This window comes from Balaenoptera acutorostrata, chromosome 20, assembly GCF_949987535.1.
Source record: "Balaenoptera acutorostrata chromosome 20, mBalAcu1.1, whole genome shotgun sequence".
NCBI classification, from domain to species: Eukaryota; Metazoa; Chordata; class Mammalia; order Artiodactyla; family Balaenopteridae; genus Balaenoptera; species Balaenoptera acutorostrata.
This window is the reverse complement of record NC_080083.1, coordinates 51,980,940-51,996,786: the sequence shown is the minus strand read 5'-3', so window position 1 is coordinate 51,996,786 and position 15,847 is coordinate 51,980,940. Positions and strand designations below refer to the sequence as shown.

Below are 15,847 nucleotides of genomic sequence, written 5' to 3'. Positions count from 1 at the left end.
TTTGCCGCAAACCAAAAAAGAAGAATCTTATGTCTCACAGGCCCATTAAGAAAATCTATTGTAGGGACTTCCCTGGCAGTCCAGTGGTTAAGACTCCACACTTCCACTGCAGGAGGCATGGGTTCAATCCCTGGTCAGGGAACTAAGATCCCACATGCCGCGTGGTGCAGCCAAAAAAAAAAAAAAAAAAAAGAAGGAAAGAAAGAAAATCTATTGTAACTAAGTTAAGAATGCAAAGCTACTGAAAGAGGAACAAAATATATTAACAAGGTAGTAATATTTACAATATAAATGCCCCCATTTATACCTGTAGCCACTGCAGTAACAAACTTGGATCCAAAATGTCCATCTGGAGAGAGTCGACATATGTTGGGATGCTTATTTTGAAAGTCTCCTGCAGTGATACATTCTTCTGAACTCAGGAAATAGGTGTCCTAAGAAAAGAGAACCAGCATACCAAGTTTTATAGCATCATGTCAAAATATGCTTCTATTTCTTCTTTAGAAAATATTAAGAACTAAACTATGACACGTCACAAACTACGGTGAAGCAAGTACCTATAATTCCTGACTGTTACCAACTCCTCACAGAAAAACACGTGTAACCAGTAACGCCAGAAGCACAGGCAATCCACCTCATGGGCTGACCTCCAAAAAGCAGTGGTTTATAAAGGTAAAGTCTCTCTGATCTCCGAGACAGAATGAACAGACCCAGCCTTAATTTATCAAGAACACTGTGTTGAAAATAACGTGGTCTAAAAGCCAGGGTGAGCTGTGCAGAGACACTGGAGAGTGCAGCCCAGAGCTGGTCCATAACAAGCTCTGGCCAAGCGAGCATCCCTGCCCCATCTCACCTTATTTCGACTATATCGAACTGTACCCTTTCGGGTATCTTCCGAGACAAGGTCTGTAAATATCCAGCCAACCTGCATAAAAGAGAAGAATACCTTCTGAGTCTCTCCCTGAAACAGGTGATGAATGTCTTCTAGCTTCTGCCCAGAGAGGAGACTCCTGGAAGCCAGTTCTTTCTTTCTAGGTGAGTCAGCTCCTCAGCTAAGCCACTGTCCACACCAGGGCTCTCAAACTCTACTCGGCTGACACTGGCCGTCCTCCCCCTGGTGCTGCCGGGTGGAGATGAGGGCAAACGAGCACATCTCATTTATTTGTTAGAAAAAGTCTTCTCAGCACCACCTCTGTGCCCTGCACTATGCTACGTGCAGGGGACCTCTGGGTGGATAAAATTAACAGAACGTCAGTGAAAAGGGAATTTACACTCCAGAGAGGAAGACAGATAACGAGCAAGCAAATAAGACAATGCCACTTCAGATGCTAGGGCTTTCTCTGTAAGACAGGAAAACATACTCCCCAGAGAATGCACGTAACATAAAAAAGAATGATAGAACAGAGACTTCGCACAGCTGCTCCTCTGAGCTCCGGTGTGGCGCTAAGGGAAGCATCTGAGGGTACAGGGATCTGAAACGCCAGTCCCAGGGCTTGGGGCAGGGTCGGCCTCCCTGGCACGTCCTGCTACAGCAACAGTGCCTGTCTGTGTGCTCTGTGATCCCTGGCCTTCCTGTGCCCACGAACCTCAGAGCTGATTACCATTCCTGAACCAGAACCTGGCTGGGAGGTCTAAGAGCGGGGCTGGAATCCAGGCACACACCTACTGTCCTTCGGAGAAGTGATCTGCTGCTTGTGACCCTCTCTAGCACAACCCTGACATGAAACTCTTCAATTCCATCTCCTGCAGACACGACCAGGCAAATCTGGAGACTTTCATTTTCTTTAAAAATGCCCAAAACCCCCCGAGGAGGATGGCAATGGAGAAAATGAGACTTAAAAGGATAAATGTAACTCAGCAGTAAATAAAGCAGAACCAAAATCAAGCTAAATTAGGGCTAAGGAACCAGTGTTTGGAGAAAGGCATTTAAGTAACTTCAAGATCTTCTAATTATGACTATCATGACCAAACGTTTATAACAAACATAGGTAAAAAAAATTACACTGATTTTTCTTTTGAACAAGAGAAACTTCCAGAATTTAAACCAAAATATGCCCCTAAATCATGATGCTGACCCCTTGTTAGAAACAACAAGACTTTTTTGTTCTTAAAACGATACAGTGACTTTGTTCCATAGCATTCCTGGGTTATAAGGCACATTTCCAGTCTTCCCTGTTTATCTGTAGGGAGTTTATTTCTCATTGTCTAAATTGATTAGGAAATAAAGGATAAAACTTACATAGCTATTAAGAGTGAATTCCTAAGATGTGTTCAAATTCACAGTTCAACATTATCTATAAAACGCCATCTTTATAGTTCCTGGGAACTTAACCAAAGATGTGAGATAAACCAGATAATCAGACTCAAAAAGAAAATTCTCCTCTGTCTTCTAACTGCCCAGGAAAACTAAGCAGGCTTACACGCTCAGATGCCTCAATTATAAACAGGAGGTTCAATGAGGATTGAAGAGGGACCACCAGAAGCTCCAAGTGTGGGGGACAGAAAACGATGAGCGCAAACAGACGCGCGAAGGGAGAGCTCACACCTAGGAGGATGTGCCTTAAGAGCCTGGCGTCAAGGTCCCCTCCGGCAGGAAGTAGGGGTCTTGCTCCTGCTGCTTCTTTCCTCCCCCACTTTGAGGCAATCCTTAAGAAGTATGTCTGGCGGATTTAAATATAACAGTCCCTGCACTGGGATCCTTTTTTGGGTGCCCAATAAACACAAGCGAGGTTTCAAAATGTGCCAGGCCTGCACCTGACCTTGTGCAGTTGGGAGTTCAGTCCCAGAGCAGGCCTGGCCATACCACCCACCTAGACATCCCCAACACAGAGCCGGGGCCCCCCCTCAAGGCCAACAGAATACTTCAGTACCTTCCTCAGGCCAAGTTTGGCAGCAATTTCATCAACCACCTCAGCCTTTGGGTCTTCAAGAAGCTCCAAGCTATTCTGTGTACCAATCTGTGGGGGTATTAAAGAGAGAAGATGGATTTAGAGGAGGGGTTCAGAGAAGCAGCACAGCAGCTCTGTTCCATTTCTGGCTCAGGTGTCACAAAGGAGCACCGGTCTCCCCCTTGCCAAAAAGGAGAGTTAAGGCAGCAGGAAAAGCTCAACCAGATAACACAGGCCAAGCCCTCCAGGCTCTTCCCTTCTAGGGCTGTGCTTTGCTTTTAATCAAGATTCAGAGAACATGAAGAGGCGATATTCAGGCTGGTTCAAGTTAGCAGCTCCGCATGAAACGTGGTTGTTTAGGACTAGGGAAGGCTCTCTACACCTTAAGGTTCCTTCGTTGGGAATAGAAGTTAGTTTCAAAACTCTCTTGGATAAATAGTTTTCACTCCAAATAGGCTTGGCTAGATTAGGTAAGATTAGAGCTGTAAGGTAACGTTCGTTCCCAGAAAACAGCCTTGGAAAATTCGTATGCAGCTCCTGCAGGGACAGTGCTTAGCTTCACAGGCAAGGCAGAGTGAGAGAGGACAACAGATACACACACCCTAAGCCAAGGATAGGACACCTGAAATAGGTAACCTGCTGACCGGTGGGCAGAGCCCTCAGCTTGGGGCAGTGGCGGGGGGCTTGGGCTGGCTCACATGCAACCTACACCGGCCACAGGATCCCACTTCCTGCAGTGGACAAAGCTTGCTGAAATCTTTAATCTGCACTGAAATGCAGCTCATAACGCTAAGCATCGTACCGAGCAGAAGACCTGGCTATAGAATATGAAAGTGAAGGTAATTCCAAATTGAGCTATATTAATTGGGTATATCCTTGCAAATTAGTCAAATCCTGGCAAAACAACAAAAGAACTTTATGTTGCTGGGTATGACCCATATGGAGATCATTAATACCTCCAGAGCACAGGTCAAAGCACAAACTCAGAACAAACCTAAGGATTTTGTTTCATGACATGTAGCAGCATAAGCTTCAACTTCTAATGAGCTGGAGGTTATTAGAGGTCAAGTGTTTCAACCTCCAAGATCCCCAATTTGGGAGCTCTGATGATGTTGTTAGTAGTCTGGACACCAGAGGCTTCTGTTCTAATTTTTGTTCAATCATACTCTTAACAGAACTGTTGAAATGCTTCATGAAAGGACCCTCCTCAAAACTGAATTGGAACGTCTTGTGCTTCCAAAAGCAGCTCCCGCTGACAGAGCACACTCAGTGCCCAAAGGGTCAGACAAGCAGAGTCTCTGGGTGAGCATCTACTGCCATCTCATGTCTCCCTGGAAGTGAACCATCACAAAAGGCCTGGTCAAACATTTCATCTGTAGCTCTCAGTAAATAATGAGAATATCCAAGGGAGCAGACAACACACAATCTGTATAAACACAGCCAGGGAAGAAACGGCATCTGTGCAGGAGCCACGCACCTGCCCAACAACCAGTGGCCACAAGGCCTGCAGTTTCAGACCCTGGTTTATTTAAAAAGTAGACCAGTCACGGTGAGATCTCCAGAACACGGCACAGGTGACACACTTGTGTCTGGCGTGGTGCCCACCCAGAGACAAAGGAGGGGATACTGTGAAATATCTGTGTATCTGCTTATACTAAAAAAATCAAACTTTAGAGATCTAAGCCAAAAACTGCTTAAAGTGGGGGCTACCTGTAGGAGAGGGAGGAAATTAGATAAAGGGGAAGACGTTGTTTGTGGATCTCACTTTGCAAATGTGCAAATTTTTTTTACTTTTCCAACATTTTTTTAAATAAAAAATTTCAGACATACAGCAAAGGTTAAAGAATTTACAGTGAACAATGATATCCCACCACCTAATTCAGCCACTAACATTTACTATGTTCCATTCACCCCTCTGGCCATGCCTCAGTGCACCACGTTTTTGTGTTTATACATCACACAGTCACCTGCAGGCACAAGACCCTCCCCCGACTACCTCAGCACATCATGAACCAGGATGCAATACGGTTCCAATCTTCACTTTTGTAGTAAACTTATATACAATAAAACAAAATAAATATTTTATATAATATATACTATACAACCATATAAACATTTTACATAATTGTACAAATTAAAAAATATATACGGGCTTCCCTGGTGGCACAGTGGTTAAGAATCCACCTGCCAATGCAGGGGACACAGGTTCGAGCCCTGGTCCGGGAAGATCCCACATGCCACGGAGCAACTAAGCCTGTGTGCCACAACTACTTAGCCTGCGCTCTAGAGCCCACGAGCCACAACTACTGAGCCCACACGCCACAACTATTGAAGCCCGCACGCCTAGAGCCCATGCTCCGCAACAAGAGAGGCCACCGCAGTGAGAAGCCCACGCATCGCAACAAAGGGCAGCCCCCGCTCACTGCAACTAGAGAAAGCCAGCGGGCAGCAACGAAGACCCAACGCAGCCAAAAATAAATAAATAAATAAATAAATCTATTTTTAAAATAAATAAATAAAAAATATATACATTAAACCAATCCCTAAATACTGAAAATAAAACAAATGAACATAAATGTGTAACTCATTGGTGATGTAATCATACAGGGAAGATCTTCCAAGTGACTTTAAAACACAGTAACCAACTGCTGGTCCCTAGTGGGATATACCCTAGGGGCCCTCCCCTCCCACCAAAATAATCTTCAACTGTTTTCAGTCCTACACTGGTGGTAATTTTGATATTGTTATTAAGACAGTTACATGTGTGGCATAAGATAAAGAACTTGAGTAATTTTGTGACTCTAATTCCATAAATCCTGGGACAGCTGATTGTAGGCATAGACAGAGGAGATACAGAAGCAGAAGAGAGAGGGCAACTGTATGACACTTTTGGGGGAACTGACAAAAGTTGAATAAGACGGCAGATTAGATACAAATATTGTATCGAAGTTCAATTTACTTAAGTTGCTCAATGTACTTGTTATATGAGAACGTGTCCTTATTCTTTGGAAATATACACTGAAATATTTAGGGGCCATGATCTTACTCTCCAATAATTCAGAAAATAAATACTGTGTGTGTGTGTGTATAGAGAAAGAGATAGACTGGGCAAATGATACAGTAAGAGAAGCAGCATGCAACCTGAAAAGGGCTCCCATACAGCCTTCAAAACAAAGCAATACAGGGACCCGTAGACTGCAAATCCTGTTCACATCTACCTGAGGAGGTTCATAAATCGCAGCCACTTCAGCCCTGATACCAAGAGGAATGTCTTTGTGCTCTGTGTACCGTCCATACAAGTACCCGAAGTGCTGGTTCCCTGTCTTCCTCCAGAAGTCAAGGAAGCGGTCAGCAACTGTATGATTCTCAAACATGATGTTGTCCACATGTCTGTATTTCTGTAGAGTTAACAACAATGGGCTAAATTAAAACACTCCATCAAAAATAAATAAGTTACTATTTTATCACAAACCGTTCACAAGTATCTTTTACCTAGCTTTTTAAAACACAGACACACACACACACACACACACACACACACTTTAAGAATGTACTCTCGGGGCTTCCCTGACGGCACAGTGGTTACGAATCCGCCTGCCAATGCAGGGGACATGGCTTCGAGCCCTGGTCAGGGAAGGTCCCACATGCCGCGGACCAACTTAAGCCCGTGCACCACAACTACTGAAGCCCACGTGCCTAGAGCCCGTGCTCCACAACAAGAGAAGCCACCGCAACGAGAAGCCCGCGCACCTCAATGAAGAGTAGTCCCCATTCTCTGCAACGAGAGAAAGCCTGCGCACAGCAACGAAGACCTGACACAGCCAATCAATCAATCAATCCATCAATAGATAGATAGATAAATAAATAAATAAATAAATAGAATGTACTCTCGGGACTTCCTTGGCGGTCCAGTGGTTAAGACTCTGCGCTCCCAATTCAGTGGGCACAGGTTCAATTCCTGGTTGGAGAACTAAGATCCTGCATGCCACACGGGGCAGCCAAAATAAGAAAAAAAGAATGTGCTATGTATGCCCTTAAGACCACTTCAGGTTCTAGTGGGTGGGAGGGGTAGGGGGGTGGGACTCTCATTAAATTAATTCAAATTAATCTTACTGGGATTTTGCCTAAAATGCAGGTTTTCACAATCTCTAGGTCAAAAAAAGTTTTCAAAAAGAAATTAAGACAGAAAGAAAGAGAGAAGGGGAATTCCCTGGCGGTCCAGCGGTTAAGACTCCGCGCTTGCACTGCAGGGAGCGAGGGTTCGATCCTAGTTGGGGAACTGAGATCCTGCATGCTGCACAGCGCGGCCAAAAAAAATAAAAACAAAATTTTTTTTAAAATGGAGGGGAGTTCCCTGATGGTGCAGTGGTTAAGAATCCACCTGCCAATGCAGGGGACAGGGGTTCAATCTCTGGTCCAGGAAGATCCCACATGCCACGGAGCAACTAAGCCCGTGCGCCACAACTACTGAGCCCGCGCAGCCTAGAGCCCAAGGACCACAACTACTGAAGCCCACGTGCTGCAACTACTGAAGCCCGCGTGCCTAGAGCCCGTGCTCCGCAACAAGAGAAGCCACCGCAATGAGAAGCCCACATACGGCAACGAAGAGTAGCCCCCACTGGCCGCAACTAGAGAAAGCCCGTGCACAGCAACGAAGACCCAATGCAGACAAAATAAACAGGAAGGAAGGAAGGAAGGGAGGGAGGGAGGAAGGAAGGGAGGAAGGAAGGAAGGAAGGAAGGAAGGAAGGAAGAGAATGAGAGGGAGGGAGGGATGGAGGGAAGGAGAGAAAGAAAGGGAAGAAAGGTTCTCAAACAGTTAAGGAGGCGTGGAATTCTAAGGAGCTAAGAAACACGGGCTGGCAGCGGCAGGGGAAAGATGAGGAGGGCTATTCTTGGAGGGCTGGACAGTAAGAGTGGAAAAAGCCAGAATAACTGCACACAGTTTTCCCTGATTCTTTTTTCACTCCTTCCTGAGCCCAGCTCCCTTCTTAACCTGGCCTGGACAGATGCCCTGAGCTGGTCCCAGGGCAGTTCTGTTCAACTACCAACTTCCAGAGCCACAGTTTCTTAAAAGGTAAAGTCACAACCACTGAGCATTTTAAACAGTCACCAAGAAAATTCTGCCTCCACACAAGCCAACAAAACAGAAAACTGAAGGCTCCCCTCTATGCTTGAAAGAGCTAGAGATCTTACAAATAATGTCCTCAGTGTATGATTTCCATAAAAGGGTCAATCAATCAGCCCCAAAATACCCAAGACTCTGCCCCATGTAACTCACACTGCTACCGGCAGCTCCTTTCCAAGGAGGGGCTTTTCCAGACATTTTCACTCCTCAGTCATGAACACAAATCTACTGCTTTCTGCGTCTAGATGGATACAGCGAACTTCTCACCTGTCTATTCAGCGTGATGGCACTTGGCTGGCACTTAGTACAGATGCCATTAGGCCACGGAAGGTGTCCCTCACACCCTGATTTAATCTTGCAACTGATGTTCTCCAGGGCAACAAATTTCCCCCTGAAAAAGAAAAGGCAACTTAATTAATTAAACATTACAATGGTGAAAAGTGTAGCAGGAAGCTGGAAATAAAATGTCAGGTATCTCACACTTCCTGAAGGGAGTTCTCAGGAGCTAAGCACGTGGTATCCACAGCAGGGAAAATGTGCTAAAACTTATTCTAATGGAGTTGTAGCTTCTGTCCTGTACACCAGACTGTACAGGAATACAGAACTATTTTCTGATAAAAACAGTTTTAATTTTCACTATCACTAACATCTTTTTTTTTTTTACTTTTTTTTTTAATTGGAGTATAGTTGCTTTACAATGTTGTGTTAGTTTCTGCTGTACAATGAAGTCAATGTGTGTATATATATATGTATACATATATATGTATACATATATATACCACACATATATGTATATGTATACCTATATCCCCTCCCTCTTGGACCTCCCTCCCACACCCCCATTCCACCCATCTAGGTCATCACAGAGAACTGAGCTGAGCTCCCTGTGCTATACGGCAGGTTCCCACTAGCTATCTATTTTACACGTGGTAGTGTATTTATGTCAAAACTAATCTCCCAATTTGTCCCACACTCCCCGTCCCCCCGTGTCCACATGTCTGTTCTCTACGTCTACGTCTCTATTCCTGCCCTGCAAATAGGTTCATCTGTACCATTTTTCTAGATTCCACATATATGCGTTAATATATGATATTTGTTTTTCTCTTTCTGGCTTACTTCACTCTGTATGACACTTTAAGGTCCATCCACATCTCTACAAATGACCCAATTCCGTTCCTTTCTATGGCTGAGTAATATTCCATTGTATATATGTACCACATAAGATTTTCAAGAGTACTGCTAAATATCTAGATCTAACCTATGCCACTGACAGAAAATGAAGTTCTTTTTAAGTTCCATCAATTTATCAGAAACATTTATGAGTCTAGTACTTAGACTTCTGTATAAAATTCTTATTCATAGAAAAAACCTGATTAGGATACATAACAAAGATATCTTCACTCTGCTTTTGGTCAGTGAGGATGTCCTGGGCCCCACTGTGAACTTTGGGTGAGTCTGCACAAGTGACTTTACCCTCTGCCACTTTCCCATTCACAAATGGTCCAGTGATCAGTCCTGTCCTCACAAGCCAGCAGCATGCTGGAACGATGGCACCTGGGAAGCAATGATTGCCACCTAGGCTGCATGTTAACAACAGCAACAAGTGAGCCCTTGACCTAGACTGACAAAAGGCAGACAGGTCCCAGCACACTCATGCTCTGGTCAAGACAGCTCCAGAGCTTACCCCACAGATGGGCAAAAATGGGCTTCTGGTGGGATTTTTTTTTTTCCTGGTCTAACTTGTTTTAAAAGTCATTTTACGGGCTTCCCTGGTGGCGCAGTGGTTGAGAATCTGCCTGCTAATGCAGGGGACACGGGTTCGAGCCCTGGTCTGGGAAGATCCCACATGCCACGGAGCAGCTGGGCCCGTGAGCCACAACTACTGAGCCTGCGCGTCTGGAGCCTGAGCCCCGCAACGGGAGGGGCCGCGATAGTGAAAGGCCCGCGCACCGCGATGAAGAGCGGTCCCCGCACCGCGATGAAGAGTGGCCCCCACTTGCCGTAACCAGAGAAAGCCCTCGCACGAACCGAAGACCCAACACAGCCAAAAATAAATAAATAAATAAATAAAGTAGCTATAAAAAAAAAAAAAAAAAAGTCATTTTAGGATGTCAGTGGGTTGTCAGAGAAAAACTACGAGCAGGCCAACATGACATTCTTCACAAAACGTTGCTGACTCAGGTTCAGCCACCGTCTCCTCTCCCTGCACGGATAGGAATCATAAAATCACAGTAAGAAGTCTGTTACTTTCTGGTGAGGTAAGCATATCAACAGAAGGGGGTTGCACAGGCAAGTACCTGACATAGTTTAAAAGAAATCAAACTGCTCTCAGCTTGCCACTGTCACAGCGTGCTCTCTAAGAGCCAAGGGACAGCTGCCCCCATTGCCCAACCCCACCCACGCTGCCCGTCTGGCCAAGCCTGCAGACAGCAATGCTGAGGCACCAGAGGCCAAGCCATGGACAGCGCCACTGCCTCAGCCCCACTACAGCTATGAAATTGAGCTGATAAAGAGGCAGCCTCCAGGGCAAAGGGCAGACTCCACAGACACAGGACAGGCCACCATCACGCCTTATCTCATCCAGGTTCAGAAACAAGTAAGTTGCCAGGGTACTGCATACCCGAGGGAAGGTCAGCGGGGTGCCCCCGGACCTCCACAGCCTGGCCTCTGCCCGCTTGGCCTCTGCCCATGCTCTGGGCACTGTGGATTACAGCAGGCACCAGAGTCTCCCCCCACTTGTTTCTCTTTTAGAATAAGGACAAGATTCACGAATACAAACACTTCATACCCAGACTTTGATCTTTACTTTTCTCACTCATATGCCCAGGGGCTTTATGCAACACGTGCCAGAGACAGAAAATGAACTCTGCGCCCCAAAGCCACATGGGTGCCGCCCCCTGCATTCAGGCTGCTTACTTGTCGGCCCCTCCAGTCAGCTTCCGGATGTAGGCGTGGAAGGACATGTGCTTCACGGGAGGCTCCAGGTGATTTAGGTAGTCCTCGTCGAAAGGCTGCCAAAACACACAGTCAACACAGTCATGCACTCGCCGCTGGGGTCGCGGTCTCGGTCGCAGCCTCCACCCACCAAGCCCCGAGGCGGGCGGGCAGGCAGTGAGGGAGAACTGGCGATGGGTCCTCACTATCGTTCTAAGTCAAAACCAAGTTCTTCTCTGTGTACCAGTTATCTTTTCAAGATTGAAATGAATCTCTATTAAACACAAAATGCTCTAAGTCAAATAAATATCAGGTAAATTTTGCACACACACACACAAAAAAGCCACACGATGAAGCAAGAGGAGCCTCATGAAGAAAACCAGGTTGGCCTTCCTGCCGTAAATTCAGTGTTAACCAGTCACCAGTCGGCACTATCATGGTAACTCTCAATCTCACCACGACAAATCAGTAGAGGAGACGTGAGATTCAGGGTAGAGTAAATCAAAACGATGAGCACGAAAACCGCCAGGCCCGGCTTTGTGTCAGGTTTTAAAAGGACTGTCCAGGGAGCCCAGTGTAAACGCTGCCCCTTTATCACAGCAATACCCATGCCCCAGCCATTCATAATCCACCCAGAAGGTCACTCCCATAAATAAAGGCTCGTCCTCTCAGTGTAGCCTGCACTAGTGGGAATACGAGGCCCAGGGCAATAAATAGGTTAAGTTCCTTGAACTACTCCGACCCAGCCCAGGGACTTAGGGGAAGTGTCAAGACGGCTCTGGGAACTCACTCTACTCGGACTCTCACCTCTAGAGGAACGCAGTGCACGCACTTCCCCAGAGGCCCATGTCGGCACCTAGAGCACAGGGAAGAGAAACGCACGGCGTCAGCATGCTGCTCTTCTGCTGCTGCCTCCCTGCATGCTGATACTTAAAAGGCACATCATACCTAATAACGTACTTCCCCATCCACATAAAATTATCTGAAATGGTATGTGGTTTTTTTTTTTTTTAAAGGGAACGCTATTTATTTATTTTGGCTGTGTTGGGTCTTCATTTCTGTGCAAGGGCTTCCTCTAGTTGCGGCGAGCGGGGGCCACTCTTCATCGTGGTGTGCGGGCCTCTCACTGTCGCGGCCTCTCTTGTTGCGGAGCACAGGCTCCAGACGCACAGGCTCAGTAGTTGTGGCTCATGGGTCTAGTTGCTCCGCGGCATGTGGGATCTTCCCAGACCAGGGCTCGAACCCGTGTCCCCTGCATTGGCAGGCAGATTCTCAACCACTGTGCCACCAGGGAAGCCCCAAGTGAACAGTTTTTAATGGTTTAATATTTTGGTGTGTATTAGAAAATACCGACCAGCACACCAAACCTGTGATTTCATGGCTATTAACTGATTTCATGGATATTAACACAAACTAAAAGCAAAAGTGAATGGATTTAAAGTCAATTTAAATAAAAATGTTTGGTAAATACTAAGAAAGTTGGTACATGGACATGGCAAAAACCCTGAGAATGGTACATAAATAGCTAAAGTGTGGAAAACACCCACTTCATGCATATTTTGGAAAAAAGCAGGAAAAGAACGCTTGGCTCTGTGGGTTTCAGTCTGCACACAGTAGGACGGTGGAGATGCGTTCGGGCGCCAACAGGCTCAGTCACAGCACTGTCCACATGGGGTCGGAACTCCTAGGTGCATCGCATTCTATATCTCAGAGCAGAAAGGGCCTGAGTCTCCCAACAGGCAGACTCTTGCAGGTGATGCATGCACAGGCACATGCACACTCAAAAAGATTCCTAATGAGGCCTCACAAACACGGATCGGGGTAGGAGCGGCACTGGGTCCCTGGGGGGAACACAAATGGGGGCAGAGAGCCAGTTGATGGCCACGGCCACAGAGTAGCTCCACGCCAACTGCAGCTCAGCACCATCTGGGGCCCTTTGATCTGAGACATACAAGTCACTAATGCAGCATGTGGAATCCCAATATCTCAATGTCTTGCTTACAGGGTGATGCAGTTACAAAGACTCCACTGAAGAGACAATTTTCGCTCAGACAATTTTACATCATTGAGTGTGAACTCAGATGTTTCTAAATAGTCTCCTTAAAAAGAACTGCAAAAAATCTAAAATAAACAAATGTACACAAGCATAAGCATTTTATACAATCCTTGGTGAAAAGTGAATATTCAAAGAAGGAGCAGCACCTTCAGCAAATGAAGTGTTCCCTAGAAGAACGGAAAGAGTGTACTGAATATGGAAGGTTGAGATTCCTCCACTAAAATTAAATGAGACAACGTGAACAAGGACCTACACCAGCAGGTGCCCAGGTACCACCCCCTCCACCCTGTCACACTTGCTAAAGCCCACTCTGCACATGCATTCAGGTGTCTCAGGGGCACACCACGGTGAGGACTTCTTAGAACTCTTAGTTGTCAACACTTAGAAAATTTTAAACTACATGTGGGGCTTCCCTGGTGGTGCAGTGGTTAAGAACCCACCTGCCAGTGCAAGGGACACAGGTTCGAGCCCTGGTCCGGGATGCCACGAAGCAACTAAGCCCTGACGCCACAACTACTGAACCTGTGCTCTAGAGCCCGCGAGCCACAACTACTGAGCCCGCGTGCCACAATTACTGAAGCCCGTGCACCTAGAGCCTGTGCTCCGCAACAAGAGAGGCCACTGCAGTGAGAAGCCTGCGCACGGCAACAAAGAGGAGCCCCCGCTCGTCACAACTAGAGAAAGCCCACATGCAGCAACGAAGACCCAACGCAGCCAAAAGTAAAAATTGATTAATTAATTTTAAAAAAAGACAATCACAGTGTATTTTAAAAAATAATAATAATAAAGTACACGTGGAGCATACTCTGAGATTCAAACAATGAGAAAAAGCTCACAGAGTAACTTGAAGTGAGATGTAATCTGAAAATAGATGGTCTAACTCAAAACTTACATTTCTTTATCAGGACCCGTTACAGACATTTCACTTCACTGACACTGTGGCCCCGCAGGCACTTACAGCTGTGGGTCACGGCTCCTGTAGATCTTCCCGTCCTGCCTGCTGAGGTACTGGTCGATCTCATCTTCCACCACGCTGGGAGCACCAGAGGCCTTTAACCCCAGTGGAGCCGATGTCTCCATCTCAGACGACGGTCCAGCAAGGCTCGAGGGAAACAGGAACAACAAATCTCCATGCCTGTTCAAATGACATATGTTAAGTAGAGGCCGCCTTCCTTTCTTCACAGCCTGAGCTGCACAGAAGATCAACTCAGGTGTGAGAACCTCTGACACCTGCAAACAGCAACATCAACCACCCTGCAGGCCTAAACAATGAGGCTTCCCATTTTAAGAGACCAGAGTTCTCTTTTCCCACCTCCCCTATGCCTCTTCCCCTTATGAAGGTCAGCAGCAGGCTCTCTGGACTGTAACATAACTTCCCTACAACCACACTGCGCAATCTATGCTGCACATGCATACACGCACCTGATTCCACAAAGAAGACACAAAATCACAGCTGACACTGGAGCTGCACGGCCCCCTCCCTCCTCCTTCTCTGCTTAGCTCCCACTTGCCCTCATTCGTTCCTTGGCCTTCTCTTCAGCTGCCCCCCATTTACTTGCTTGGGACATATCCTTCCACTGCTTTCTCTACATTCACAAATACATGTGTACATAACACATGTCACTGATATACAAACCTGAGATGATAAGAGACACACTTTCTGCATTTGCTGTTCTCTCATAATCCCTCCAAACATGGTCTACGTCTGATCAACGTTCCGCAGTGAAGTTGCCTCACAATACGCTTTGCTGCTCCCTGCATGACGGACATGGCTCCCTGTGGGACCTGCCACCAAGGGCCCCACTGCGGAAACGCCCAGAGACAGGCAGCTGCACGGTCTCCCAGCCATAGGGCGGATTTCCGGGAGAGGGCCCGTTAGACTTCAGGAGTTTTGTTTGTTCCTAAAGCCGCTGACGTACTGCTTTCCACAAAGGCTGCCATGATTCACAGTGCAAAGGACAATATTTGGTTTTCGATCATTTTCAACGTGAACAGCGTCCTTCCACCGTCAGACCCGCCGCTGACTTCACCAGAGCCTGACTGCCACCCCGCAGGTATGGGTGAACAAGTCCCCACCCGGGAGCGCTGCGGGTCCCGAGACACTCAGCATGTTCAACACCAGTCCAGGAGGAAAAGCTGTAGCACCACCACCAGGCAAGTATTTCACTGCTCTCAACAAGATGCACACACAGGAAGAAAGACTGAAAGAACTGCCTGCAGTCCCCAACCAACAAACGGAGAGAATAGGAGCAGGCGCCACAGCTGGGACGGCAGGAGGCTGGGCTGCAGCTCTTCAACGGGTCTGCTCGCCCCTCTTTTCCCTCCCATAATTTAGGGTGATAAAATCACCAACTTGTAATTGAAGATTTGTTTCTAACAGCAAATGAGATATTCCTAAACACCCTCCAGCTTCAGGATACATGGCTCAAATGCTACTCAGTTTTAACAAATATCCTCTAAAATGCGCTGTGGAGCTCTAAAGAAAGGAGTTTCCCCAAGGGTCCAAAAACCCACAGCAGCTCAAATAAGAATAGTGAAGGAACCTCCGGCCAGCCCATTATGGGAACCCTGAGCTTGGCTTATAGCCATTGTCTGGGCCACGAGAGACGAGGCCTTGAGCCTGCCTGCCCAAAGAGAGCTGCTGAACTTGAAACGCCACACAAAGCCAGATGTCTAAAGGATGTCTTGACCGCTGGGAAAAACCCACCAGCTGAAAACAGGAACCAAGGAGGAATCCTGTCTGCCTCCATCCACTATATATGCTGTAGGGGAAAAAGTCACTGCTGAGAAGTCTGTAACCAAAGGCCTGCTCTGCCATGTGTCCGGGGTAGAATCAGGGATG

The 15,847-nt window shown here is 46.7% G+C and overlaps 1 protein-coding gene across 1 annotated transcript in view; it reads right to left on the bottom strand.

Annotated features, from left to right (window-relative positions):
- The window catches only part of NPLOC4 (NPL4 homolog, ubiquitin recognition factor), a 56,625-nt gene that overhangs the window by 26,255 nt on the left and 14,523 nt on the right, over positions 1-15,847 (bottom strand). Inside the window, exons 4-11 of the mRNA XM_007185858.2 lie at positions 13,964-14,140; positions 11,757-11,805; positions 10,932-11,026; positions 8,283-8,406; positions 6,107-6,286; positions 2,871-2,957; positions 854-925; positions 308-434 (exon numbers count right to left, since the gene is read on the bottom strand). Of these exons, the coding sequence (XP_007185920.1) occupies positions 308-434; positions 854-925; positions 2,871-2,957; positions 6,107-6,286; positions 8,283-8,406; positions 10,932-11,026; positions 11,757-11,805; positions 13,964-14,140 (911 nt within the window). The remainder of the gene's footprint in view (positions 1-307; positions 435-853; positions 926-2,870; positions 2,958-6,106; positions 6,287-8,282; positions 8,407-10,931; positions 11,027-11,756; positions 11,806-13,963; positions 14,141-15,847) is intronic.